Raw genomic sequence first — 13,455 nt, 5'->3', positions numbered from 1 at the left:
AAATCTTTGAGATGACTTCTTGTGATAAAGACAATAAATGGGGATATCACATAGTGGGAGAGACAACAATATCATTTCTATGGGTGGTGGAAAAGAAATCGTGTGGCATGGAAATTGATAATAAACTGCTTAGTGACAGCTTAGCACCTAGGATTATTTTATTAAAAAATAGTTGGAAGAATAATCCCTTGGTCATAATCATGCTCTATTTAAGGAGATGCGCCATCCTGCTCTTGTCCAGCCCAATTTCTCCCCAACACTCATATCTTCAAGAAAAAACAAACAAACTTTGCCATGATTAACTATACTACCACCAGTCTCTCCTCTTCCTTTCTCTGTCTACGTTGGGGTGTACATGATGTTTCCACAAGTGGTCTAGCAGGGATCTTTCTATACCCCGCCATAGCCACCACTGCTCTCCTTCTCTTAACCTCTCTTTTCTTCTTACAATTCCTATACGAAACCCTTGACAAACGTGAGAAGCTCTCCCTCCCTCCAGGCCCAACCCCATGGCCCGTCGTTGGGAATCTGCCGGAACTTCTCATGAACAAGCCGGCATTCCGATGGATCCTAGGCCTCATGAAAGAAATGAACACCGGTATCGCATGTATCCGCCTAGGCAATGTCCACGTAATTCCGGTCCGGTGCCCAAAAATAGCTCGTGAATTCTTGAAGAAGAATGATGCACTCTTCGCAACTAGGCCAATCACCATGGGCACTGAGTACTCAAGCCGTGGCTTTCTATCGATCGCCGTTGCACCATGCGGCGATCAATGGAAGAAGATGAGGAGGGTTGTGGCATCTGAAGTTTTAACACCTTCAAGACTATGTTGGCTCCTTTGCAAGAGAGAAGAAGAAGCAGATAACGTCGTTCGGTACATATACAACCAATGCAGTGGCCCTGATCCTGGTGCAATTGTGGATCTAAGATGTGCGGTTAGGCAATACAGTGGGAATGTGGTTAGGAAGATGATTTTCAACAAGAGGTACTTTGGTGAAGGGTGTAAAGATGGAGGCCCAGGAGCAGAAGAAGAAGAACACATTGAGGCAATATTCTCTGTGCTCACTCTTCTTTATGCCTTTTGTGTTTCGGATTATATGCCTCGCTTACGATGGTTGGATTTGAATGGGCATGAGAAGATTATGAAAAAGGCGATTAAGGTTGTTAACAAGTATCATGAGCCAATAATCGACGAGCGAATCAAGCAATGGAGAGGTGGGGAAGATGGGTGCTTCAAGGAGCCGGAGGACCTCCTCGATGTTCTAATCTCGGTGAAGGACAGTAATGGGAAGCCGTTACTAACCCCAGAAGAGATCAAGGCACAGATCGCTGTAAGTTTACGAAAAAATTAATTATGTACTTAGGATACCTCCAGCTGAATCCTTGAAGTAGTACTTAGGATACCTCCAGCTGAATCGCTGTAAGTTTACGAAAAATTTAATTATGTACTTTGGATCATCTTATTGTGTGGCCCATACTGTACTTTTAATAAAGTGAGGAGTGCCCTCATCAAAATACAGTAGTGCTGATAACATTTCCCTAATTAATTCATTACAACAAAACTGGGTTTTACCGGCCGAGATGCGGCTTCCAAGAGGCCTCAGTGTCACTATTGAAAATAAGATTAAAATAATTTAATTTTTAGGCCAATGATTCCTCATTGTCACTATGGTGACTAAGATTAAAATAAAAATATCATTCCTAGCTACATAGTTAACGGTTTCCAATGAGGCCTCCATGTCACTATTTCAAATAGGATAATCTTTACTGATGGAAGTTTGAACTTGTTTCTTTGGACTATCTTGATCTTCTATCGCCCAGGCGCCCCCGAGTTTTTTCTAATGCAATTCTTTACTATTCATTGTTCAAAAAAAAAGAAAAAAGTTTGAACTTTGTTTCATTCGTCTTTTACTAAAAATAAGTCCATTCCCACCCCTTGTTCCCTTATTGTTGAAAATAATGGGAATGACAGCTCAATTAAAGATGAGTGGAAATGATACAAACTACGAAGGGAGGTTGGAAATATCACTCCCCATTGCAAACAACGTTTGTATTTGTTTGAGTTAAACAGCTTCCTAAGATGCTTCAATGTTGCTAATGCAAACAAGATTAAAATAAACTAATCTTTACTGATAGAGGACCAACTTCGGGCCCTCAAATTGGTCATTGGCCATTTCACCCCACAACACATAGTTAGCCGAACTTCGTTTAAAATGCGTTACTTATAGGTTCGCCATTTGATACTTCGAGGAAGGATAGACTGAAGGGCGCCCTTGCAAAAACAATTACAAGAGCGCCCCATTGGTCCTTGCCAAGAAATTGAATTTATAAGAGCACAGAAAAATATAGAAATGACGTTAACGTATATAGAATTAAATGCACTTTCTTGGCAAGGACCAATGATGACACCCTTGTAACTGCCATTTTGCAAGTGAGCCCTTCAGTCTATCATTCGTCTAATACTTCATTTAAGATTTTTTATGGAAGAAGAAATTCAAAATTGTATTTTAAATGTTTTACATGCATTTTTACTTTGCAATCAAAGCCACTGGATTTTTTTGACATAAAGTACAGCATCTCCTTTTTTGCCATTGATACACTGACGTTGGGTGTCCCTGGTGATCAAAAGGGGCGTAAATATCACTTCCCAAATTTTAAACCTATCAAATTTAGAGTTTTTATATGGTGCCCACCGTCATGTACCGTGCTAGCCATAACACCCTTGATATTTGATCCAACAGCAGACCACTTTCTAAGAGGCTGCTGTTGGATCAAATATCAAGGATGGTACTTCCATCGTACCACCTACAAGGGACTTGACGGTCAGCCACTGTATAATTTCTCTTGAATATGATTTTTTCATGTTTTAACCTTTCTTGGTTTTCTTGAGCCAATACCTTATTAAATTTGATTTTTCGAGTCCATAAATTATTATTATTATTTTTTTTGCCGTGTCACATTCGGCTAACTATGGTACAACCAACTTACATAGGTGGAGGTATCCAATTCCAATGGCTGGCAATAGAAGCCCTCTGTAAATGAACTTAATGTAATTAAGAGAAAATGTGTTATGAATTGTAATTTTGCAGGATTTGATCTATGCATCAGTAGACAACCCAGCAAATGCAGTGGAATGGGCGATGGCGGAGATGATCAATGAACCTCACATTCTCAAAAAAGCAGTAGAGGAATTGGATAGAGTGGTTGGAAATTTGAGATTAGTTCAAGAGGAAGACATTCCCCAGCTTAATTACATCAAGGCCTGCGCTAGAGAAGCTTTTAGGCTCCACCCAATTGCCCCCTTCAACCTCCCACATGTGTCCACAGCCGAGGCCACAGTAGCCGGGTACTCCATCCCGAAAGGTAGACATGTACTTTTGAGCCGGAGCGGGCTCGGCCGAAACCCTAAAGTTTGGGTCGAGCCATTCAAATTCAAGCCGGAGCGCCACTTGAAGGACGGTTCGACTGAGGTCGAGTTGGGTGAACCGGAGCTGCGTTTCATCTCGTTCAGCACAGGTCGGCGTGGGTGCATTGGGGCCCCACTTGGAACTGCAATGACAGTTATGCTATTGGCTAGACTACTTCAAGGATTTAGCTGGAGAGTGCCAAGTGGCGAGTCGAGTATCGACCTTAGTGAGGGAACACAAGATCTCTTTCTGGCTAAGCCTCTCCGGGCCAATGCTAAGCCGCGAATGCCCACACATGTATATCCATTAAATTAGTACCAGGCCCAACAAAATTTGCGTTTATTTCAACATATTATTAGTATCTTAATATGTCGATGACCGTGTATAAAAGTATAAAAGAACAAATAGCGCCTTTCTACAAGAGCTTATGCTTTTGGAGTAATTAATTGGTAGTTTCACATAGTATCAGAGCCAAAGGTCCCGAGTTCAAAACTCGTTGATAGCAAAAATCCACATGCAATGGCCAAACCCAAAAGAGTGGTCACATATGCCAACGTGTAGGCTAACCCAAAGAAAGAGGGGTGACACGTGAGGCGGGTGTTAAAGTATAAAAGAATAAATAACGCCTAAGCTTTTGGAGTAATTGGTAGTTTTGTGGGATTCTGTGCCCCCGCCCCACACACACAACACACATGTAACGTGGACCATTCACATGCACAATGTTTCATCTTGTGGATAGTAAATCCTCTGTTCTTTTTTCGAAACGGATTTTGGTTTTACTATCGTCCATCGAGTTTGGGGTGTGGTGAGATATATTCTCAGCCGTTTGATCTCGATGGTAACAAGGCACGAGATGCACTTCGTCCATCAATCTACTTGTTTCGTGGTTACTAATATGGGTGTCATTACCATGTAAATTTAGTATTGGGCTATTGACATTCGACATCATGTTTTGATGACGACACAAATCAGCTTGTCTTTTATAATTTAACCAGCTGTCAAAACCTATTTCAAATTACAATTCCCCCAAAAAATCTCAACAGCCACTTAGAAGGAAAGGCGAAGGTGAGTGGTATCGTTATCACTTATCAAAACACGGTAGTACAAATATCAGTAGCCTCATTATTGGGAATAATTGCCAACTGGGGACATCAAAATACAAGAATTGGCAACAGGGGACACACTTTTGAAAAATTGTTAAATGAAGGACATCAATTCTAGTATTTTAATGTACTCTATTGGCAACTTTTCCCCGGAAACAAAAGGAAAGGATTTCGTTTTTCTTTCCTTTCCAAGTGACATGGTAGAAGGAAAAGGAATCCAGGTAAACTGTCAAGGAAAAGATTTCATTTTCCTTGGAAAGCCTCTTTCCGATATATTTAATCGGAAACTAAATCTCGAGTAACAGGAAAAAAGTCAATTTTCAAGTCATTTTCAGCTTTTAAATAAGAAATTTCACATATGATAATATTTTTCCCTTGAAAAGAGGTGGACATAAAACTTCTGTAGTCTTGTCAAGATCTTGTCAGGAAAAAGAGAGGCTGTACCAGGGAAAAGAAGTGAACAGAGCCTCATCATGGGGCTATTATTTATTAGGTAGATGTGTATTCATTCTCGACTGAACCATGGGGTCTCGTTCTCCCGTGAACTTTCACACTGAACCACGGGATTCTCGTGGGCAATAAAAAAAAGTAAAGATTCTAATACGAAAAGACGTTTCTTTTATAAGAAATGATCAGCCGGGGACACACGAGAATGCCACGGGATTCTCGTGGGCAATAAAAAAAAGTAAAGATTCTAATACGAAAAGACGTTTCTTTTATAAGAAATGATCAGCCGGGGACACACGAGAATGCCGTTGGACCATTCACATGCACAATGTTTCATGGACCATTCAACACGCACAATGTAACGTGGACCATTCACACACACACACACAACCCGGGACACACACACAACACACATGTAATGTGGACCATTCACATGCACAATGTTTCGTCTTGTGGATAGTAAATCATCTGTCCTTTTTTTGAAACTGATTTTAGTTTTGCTATCGTCTATCGAGTTAGGGGCGTGGTGAGATATCTTCTCAGCCGTTTGATCTGGATGGTAACAAGGCACGAGATGCACTTATTCCATCAATCTACTTGTTTCGTGGTTACTAATATGGGGTGTCGTTACCATAGGTAAATTTATTATTGGGCTATTGACATTCGCACTATCACGTTTTGATGACGACACAAATCAGCTTGTCTTTTATAATTTAACCAGCTGCAGAACCTATTACAAATTACAATTCTCCCAAAAAATCTCAGCAGCCACTTAGAAGGAAAGGCGAAGGTGACTGGTGTCATTATCAAAACACGGTAGTGCAAATATCAGTAGCCTTATTATTGGGAAAAATTGCCACTGGGGACATCAAAATACGAGAATTACTAACAGAGGACACACTTTTGAAAAATTGTTAAGGAGGGTTGATTATCAACACCTTTTCTGAGAGTTTGATAACCACCTTTTGAGAGTTTGATAACCCCATTTCGTCCCTCTCTAACAATTTTTCAAAAGTGTGTCCCCGGTTGGCAATTATCGTATTTTGATGTACTCCAATGGCAATTTTTCCCTCATTATCAGACTCGCATTTATTAGGTAGATGTGCATTCATTCCCACTCGGCCGGGTCTCGTTATTCTCGTGTCACACTGAACCACGGGATTCTCGTGGGCGTACAATGTAATTTTTTGTTGTTGAAAATGAAAGTTCAAACAACACAGGATAGGCAATTGTTCACATTCAATAAACACACATTATTAGATATTATGATTGTGGGTCAGTGTGACCCAGAAGCCTAGTGGGTGATGCCATGGTGAGGTCCATCACGTGCACATTTTCGCAGTCAAAGGTGAGACCCAAACGAGAATGTCTGTGTTGCATAGCAAGCCCGGTTCACAGATCAAAGGCTCGCACCCTCCAACAGCCCCCCTCAACTTGGTGCAAAGATGTCAGCGTAGCAAAACTTGGAAAGAATTTGTTGAAATCTTGATTTTAAAACTGCTTTTGTGAATATGTTTATAAGTTGTTTTTCAATTCAAATATATAGAGTGCTCATAATTCTTTATTAAAGCTTCTGGCATACAAAATGACAATCGACTTCTATGTGTTGTCCGCTCATGAAAAATAGGATTACTAGAAATATCACTAGCAATGCAATTATCACAAAACATTTAAATTGGTTTTTTAGTATGAAATCTCGTGTCCAAGAAGGTATTTATTAGTGAAATATATTCTCTTGAAGAAGAGACTTTATAAAGGCCCTTACACTCGACATGCTTTTTTACGAGTACTCGGCCGCGTCTGCCGAGTTTACTAAGTTTTCCTTCGACACCATTTTGAACCACATCCAGGTTTTGACATGCTGCACTAATTTGCTTTTAAATAGGTGTTTCAATATATCCACTTTGGATCCTGTCCACATGTGTCTTGGTCTCGATCTTATCGGAATCTTATCGGATAACTTACAAATTTTATCATACTTAAGAGTGTTTTTCAAATAGTATTTTTTGAGTCTGGGTCATGATCTATTTCGAGTTGAATAGTTTATAAGAATGTATTAGGTCCTACATATTTTATACGTAATCATGGTTTTAAATCTCAGTTTCAGTTTCAGACTCAGCCGAAACTGAAATTTTGGCTGACAAATCAAAATTTCGGCCGAAATTCGGTAAAAAAATGAAATTTCATTTTTTTTGTAACGAAATTTCGATTTCGGCTGATTTCGGTCTGAAATAAAAAATCTTGGAAAAAAATTAAAAAAAGCATTTTAACGAAATTTCAAAAGTTTCAGTTTCGGCTAATTTCGGTCTGAAATTTCGGATTTCGGTTGAAATTTAAAACCATGTACGTAATTAGGGCCAGGAAGAAAAGAGAGAAGAAAATTTTGAGAAACAGGAAAATTGTATCATTGTGACAAAATGCAAGAAAATGAAATGTGCCCAGGAAGTAAAGAGAAAAAAAAAAAAAACTCTGAGAGCCAGAGAAATTGTCTTTGAGACCAAAGGCAGGAAAAGGAAATGTTGTTTGTGATTTTAAGTATGGATTTTAAATATTACAAAAATACATCTAATGAATATACATAAATAATAGAAGAGCAACTTGGGTCGGACAAAGCACGAAACCGACATATTAAACCTGATTTTGGCTTGGTTTGCTTTGGTTAAGGTTGGCTTTTATTTAATTTCGGGTTGGGTTAGGGTTGAGGCCATGAGCAACCTAACCCTGCAGCGTCCCCCTAATTTTGTAGTCATTTAATTGCAATTTTTAAAATCGTAGGATCATAATTATTGTATTTTTAAGATCCAGAATGCGGAAAGGTATTTTAAAAAATATTTCAAAAAAATAATTATTGTATTTTCATTGTTTAGTCCTTGGATCTGGAAAGAATATAGAAATAGAATCAAATAAAAATGAAATGAAAAAATAAGGGCCCATTTCAAATGAAAGAAATAATCAAATATTGTTTCCAGATACCCCATGGTCAAATTCGAACCAATTGCATCTTCATTTGCTCCTATGTATATATGTACATATAGTATATACATAAGTACATGCACTAAACTCAGAGTGACTAGTGACTAATTCATGAATTGAAGAAAATGGGCCCTTTTAGCTCAGTGGTAGAGTAACGCCATGGTAGGGTGTAAGTCATCGGTTCAAATCCGATAAAGGGCTTTTTCACGAAGCTCCAGTAACCTGATTTGGAAAATTGGGTTAGACGGGTTGGGCTTGAATTGAAACTCATGTTTGGGTCGATTGGGATTGAGGTAATGCTCCTTGGCCCGAGTTGCGCATCTAATAAATGAATGAAAATATTAATGGTATTTTTTGTACATTGAAGCCCACCGTTGGGATCAAAGACACTCTATCGGATTTTGTTGCTATTTTTGTGTTAAAATGCAAAATTATATTAAACCTTAGAGTATAGATCCAATGGATACGATCAAATCCTGCTACTATGCCCAAATCCTCTCCATTAACATTAGGATCCTATGGATTCATTGAACCGTCTTGGCCCACTGGGCCCCTTGACACCGCATTTATATAATTCCCATGATGCCGTCAATGTTCAATTTCAAAATTGTGGAGTGCCATTATAAAAAAAGGGTAATGATATCAGCACAACAATGTTTGATATTTGCACTTACCCTTCCTGTCTTTTAGCATTTAAAGAGCTGTCAAAGGTAATTGTAGTTCTCAAAATGCTCTCACAACACAAGCCGATTTAAAAGAAAAAAAAAAGACAAGCTCAGTTTGTGCAATTATTAAAACAACGTGTGCACACTTGTGTTAATATCATTTCCCTAAAAGAATCGGCGTATTTATCAATGCCATGTATACAAAACCACATGTATATATATGAGGAAAATGATTGTGAGCTTGAAGCACATATAGCTTATATGAGCTTGAGGGCCCAAACACATGTGGGCCCACATTGTTAGGATGATCCAAAGCATTCATTTGAAAGGCCCTCACATAGATAAGGTGTGTACAAAGAATCAGCTCCATATGATCATCCTAACCCATCCAAATGTGGAGGGCAAAATGGACAGACACCGTTTGCTACAAATTTGCCCATTTATGTCCTTCGCTTTTGGAGGGGTTAGGATGATCCAATTGAGCTGATTTTTGGTGCACACCCTATCTATGATGGAGCCTTACAAATGAGTGATTTGGATCACCACAAAAAATGTAGGACCCATATGTTTGGGCCCTCAAGCTCATAAAAGCTATTTGAGCTTCATGCTCGCAATCATTTTCCTCATGTGATTCGCCAGCAAAAACACTTACCAAAAAACGATTCGCCAGCCAAAAAGTGCTACATGGCCATCCACGAGAAGTCCGTGCCCTAAAAATTCTGAACATGTAAGAAAAATCAGTCCATCATGACCCTTACAAATTAAGTGCTTAAAACACAAATCATCCGTGGGATTGGTTCAGTACAACCACCCCTCTATCACTTAATCATTACACTTTCGCCGCTCAGCTGACTATAAAAAGAAGTAAAGAGCCAACCAAGAATAAGAAACCAAGCCAAACCCTACAAGCTTCTAAACACTGAGATTGTGAGACAAAAGACATGGGGTCCTTAGTTGCAGAGAAACCTCATATAGTATTCGTTCCATTCCCTTCACAGGGACACATAAACCCTTTATTTCAACTAGCAAAAATCCTCCATTCAAATGGTTTTTACATAACCTTTGTCAATACAGAATACAACCATCAACGTCTGGTAAGTTCAAGAGGGCAGGAGGCCGTGAAGGGATTGGATGATTTCCGGTTCGAGACAATCTCCGACGGGTTAGATTCGAAGGACTTCGACCGGACCCAGGACCTTCCAGCGGTCTGCAATTCAATGCTGAGGAATTCCCACCTTTATTTTCTTGAGTTATTGAAGAAACTCAATGGTTTGGATTCCCGACCCCATGTGACTTGTGTAATTGCTGATGGGGCTATGGGTTTTACCATGAAGGCTTCAGAAGAGCTTGGAATTCCGGAGTTTGTGTTCTACACACCGAGTGCCTGCGGTGTGGCTGGATATTTTCATTATAGAGAGCTCGTTGACAAAGGTTACATACCATTGAAAGGTAAAGCTCTCTCTCTCTCTCTGTCTCTCTCTCTCTCTCTCTCTCTCTCTCTCTCTCTCTCTCTCTCTCAACTATACTGTTTGGAATGGGGTAAAATCTGTAACACATGCTCCACAAAAGTCAGTTTCTTTGGGAAGAGTTAGGAAATTTTCAAAAAGAAACTTTGTGGTCTTTTACCAGCTAAATATAGAAGCTAGTTTAAATGAGAAATCATGAATGCTACTCATATTGCCACTACGCACTACTAAGTTTTAATAATGGGCTGAACTCTCATTGTTTTATCTTTTTTTATTAACCTCTCCCATATCTGTGAAGAGGGGTACATATAGCAGATCTAACTTCCGGTGAAAGGATCTTTATTTCTTTTGTTTTTTGTTTGGAATTTATCATGGACAAATATGAGAATTTCAAATAGGGAAATGATTTCACCACTACGGTGTTTTGATGACCGCACTCCTCACTTTATTAAAAAGTACTGTATAGCCTGCACCATAGGATGATCCAAACCGTCCATTAGATGGGCCACAGTTTAAATAGGTTGTGCCCCAAAAATCATTTCCATAGGTTGATCCAAACCCTTAGGATTAACCCTCTAATATTCAGTCCATCTATAGATCGGAGGGTTAGGAACAACCTAAGGAAATGATTTTTAGGGCACAACCTATTTAAGCTGCGGCCCATCTAATGGACGGTTTGGATCATCCTATGGTGCGGGCCATACGATACATTTTAATAAAGTGAGAAGTGCGTATCAACACTCTAATATTCAGTCCATCCATAGATCAGAGGGTTAGGAACAGCCTCTGGAAAGGATTTTAGACGTTTTAATCGTTTTCTTTCATTAAACGCATTTTGGCACTTCATTGCTTTAAACGCCACATGCCCAAAATGAGGCTTTTTATTTTATTTTGTGCATTTGTTCCAACAACGTTTTGCTAACTATGTCTTGAAAGTAGCAGAGATGGGAAAGTTAAGTCATGTTAGAGAAAATACAAACATATGGGGTGGACATATAATTTCACATGATATATATAATAGCAACATGTAATCTTATTTGTAACTTAGTTTGATTTGGCTCAATTCTACAGTTTGTATGAGTAATTTATGCGTTTTCTCATACACTTATGCCATGTTTTTGCAGATGAAAATTGCTTCACAAATGGATATCTGGACACCACAATTGACTTCATCCCAGGAATGGAAGGCTTTAGATTAAAGGACCTTCCTACTTTCATTAGAACAACAAATCACGACGACATCATGCTTAATTATGATTTGGAGAATTCGAAGAATGCGTTTAGAGCTAAGGGTATGATTCTCAACACATTCGAGGATTTGGAATGGAAAGTTGTCGACGGAATCCGAAATAAGTTTTCCCTTGACATTTTTACCATAGGCCCTCTTGTGGACCTCTATCATCAGATGTCTGACAGTCGATCCAAATCCATCGGTTCAAATTTATGGAAAGAAGACACAGAATGTCTGGATTGGTTGGATCAAAGAGCACAAAGATCGGTAATTTATGTGAATTTTGGGAGCATTGTGATTATGACAGCCAAACAGTTGATAGAATTCGCGTGGGGCCTGGCCAAAAGTAAGCAATCCTTCTTGTGGGTCATTAGGCCTGATCTTGTGAGGGGGGAATCCGCGGTCCTAATGGAGGATTTCTTTAAGGAGGTCGAAGGGAGGGGCTTCTTCCCGGGTTGGTGCCCACAAGAGCAAGTGCTTGCCCACCCTTCAATTGGAGGGTTTCTAACGCATTGTGGGTGGAATTCTTTGCTAGAGAGTATATGTGGCAGGGTGCCGATGATTTGTTGGACATTTTGTGGGGAGCAACCGACGAATTGCCGATTCGCTTGCCGTGAGTGGGGGATTGGAATGGAGGTTAGCCAAGAGGTTAAGAGGGAGCAAGTGGACTGTCTTGTTAGGGAGTTGATGGAAGGAGAGAAGGGGAAGGAGATGAGGAAGAAGGCTAGGGAGTGGAAGGAGAGTGCAGAGAGAGCTACAAAGAAAGGAGGCTCTTCTTACATGAACTTGGAGAATCTGATCAAAGAGTTACGTCTCTAAAAAATAAGATTATTAAGTGTGCAATGAAGGGGAAGAAATCATTTCCCTATAATTTAAGCCTCTTTCTAGTCTTTTTGTAGTCCTAATTGTATTGGAGTTGTATTGGATGAGTGATAATAAATATGCTTTTGTGGTTTTTCTATTCTCTTTCCAATTATTAGATATGTGAAATAGACAATCACTAATTTGGATATCCAAAACGTTCATTTGATGGGCTAAAATGTAAATAGGCCGTACACCTAAATCATCTTTATAGGATGATCCACTGTTAGGCCTAACATCGGTAACAGATACGGCAGTGACGTAAGAGCTGAGCTGGAGGACCCGAGGAGCCGAAGTGAAGGAGGTGAGCCCTGCATAGGAGCAAACGAGGTCAGAAGACCAACCCGGAGTCGTTACTCCGGACAGGCCCTTCGACACTCAAGTCAGTACTAGCAGGAGTGAAGAGCGAGTTTTTAAGAGTGTTGATTGAGAAGTTATTACCCTTCGGTCTGAGCCCTGAAAGGCCTTTTATAGAGGGAAACCTGGGGTGGTTGGATTACCTACCTCAGGACAGGTGTCGGCCTCTTACGGGTTTAAGTTTACATATTCTTAGGTAATTACCAGACTACCCCTGGGCCGACGCTGGATTTGTGGTGGGCCATCCTGGGGCCACGTGTCGACAGCCAATTAGCTGCTGTTTTTCATACCCCATCAGTTGCCCCCCAGTTCTCCAAGTCATTGTAGTGATTTGGGGAAGTGTGATGAGTTATATTCCTGAACGGGAGGAGTCTATCCGGAAATTCTGTCTGTCCGGCCTGGAAATCAGTCCGGAAATTCTGTCTGTCCGGCCTGGGAATCAGTTCGGAAATTCTGTCCGGCCGGCCTGGAAATCAGTCTGGAAATTCTGTCTGTCCGGCCAAGAAATCAGTCCGGAAATTCTGTCTGTCTGTCCGGCTTGGGCCGGACAGCTTTTTGTCGCGTAGTGGATGCGCCATATTCTGTCCGGCTTGGGCCGGACAGATTTTTGTCGCGTAGCGGATGCGCCATATTCTGTCCGGCTTGGGCCGGACAGATTTTTGTCGCGTAGCGAATGCGCCATATTCTGTCTGGCTTGGGCCGGACAGATTTTTGTCGCGTAACGGATGCGCCATATTCTGTCCGGCTTGGGCCGGACAGATTTTTGTCGCTTAGTGGATGCGCCATATTCTGTCCGGCCCAAGTCGGACAGATTTTTGTCGCGTAACGGATGCGCCATATTCTGTCCGGTTTGGGCCGGACAGATTTTTGTCTCGTAGCGAATGTGCCATATTCTGTCCGGCTTGGGCCAGACAATTTTTTGTCGCGTAGCGGATGCGCCATAT

At 40.5% G+C, this 13,455-nt stretch overlaps 2 protein-coding genes across 2 annotated transcripts; both read left to right on the top strand.

Annotated features, from left to right (window-relative positions):
• Nucleotides 1-216: 216 nt before the first annotated feature.
• On the top strand, nucleotides 217-3,856 carry LOC143848446 (phenylalanine N-monooxygenase-like). Its single transcript, XM_077357392.1, has 2 exons — nucleotides 217-1,332; nucleotides 3,091-3,856. The coding sequence occupies exons 1-2, from the start codon at nucleotides 295-297 to the stop codon at nucleotides 3,721-3,723; spliced, it is 1,671 nt and encodes a 556-aa protein (XP_077213507.1). The 5' UTR covers nucleotides 217-294; the 3' UTR covers nucleotides 3,724-3,856.
• A 5,546-nt stretch (nucleotides 3,857-9,402) lies between these two features.
• Nucleotides 9,403-12,254, top strand: LOC143849053 (7-deoxyloganetin glucosyltransferase-like). Its single transcript, XM_077358103.1, has 2 exons — nucleotides 9,403-10,045; nucleotides 11,187-12,254. The coding sequence occupies exons 1-2, from the start codon at nucleotides 9,538-9,540 to the stop codon at nucleotides 12,110-12,112; spliced, it is 1,434 nt and encodes a 477-aa protein (XP_077214218.1). The 5' UTR covers nucleotides 9,403-9,537; the 3' UTR covers nucleotides 12,113-12,254.
• Nucleotides 12,255-13,455: the final 1,201 nt, after the last annotated feature.

Source organism: Tasmannia lanceolata, unplaced genomic scaffold (assembly GCF_043159265.1).
Source record: "Tasmannia lanceolata isolate RefF3 unplaced genomic scaffold, GAP_Taslan_0.1 ptg000016l, whole genome shotgun sequence".
NCBI classification, from domain to species: Eukaryota; Viridiplantae; Streptophyta; class Magnoliopsida; order Canellales; family Winteraceae; genus Tasmannia; species Tasmannia lanceolata.
This window is presented reverse-complemented; position numbering and strand designations above follow the sequence as displayed.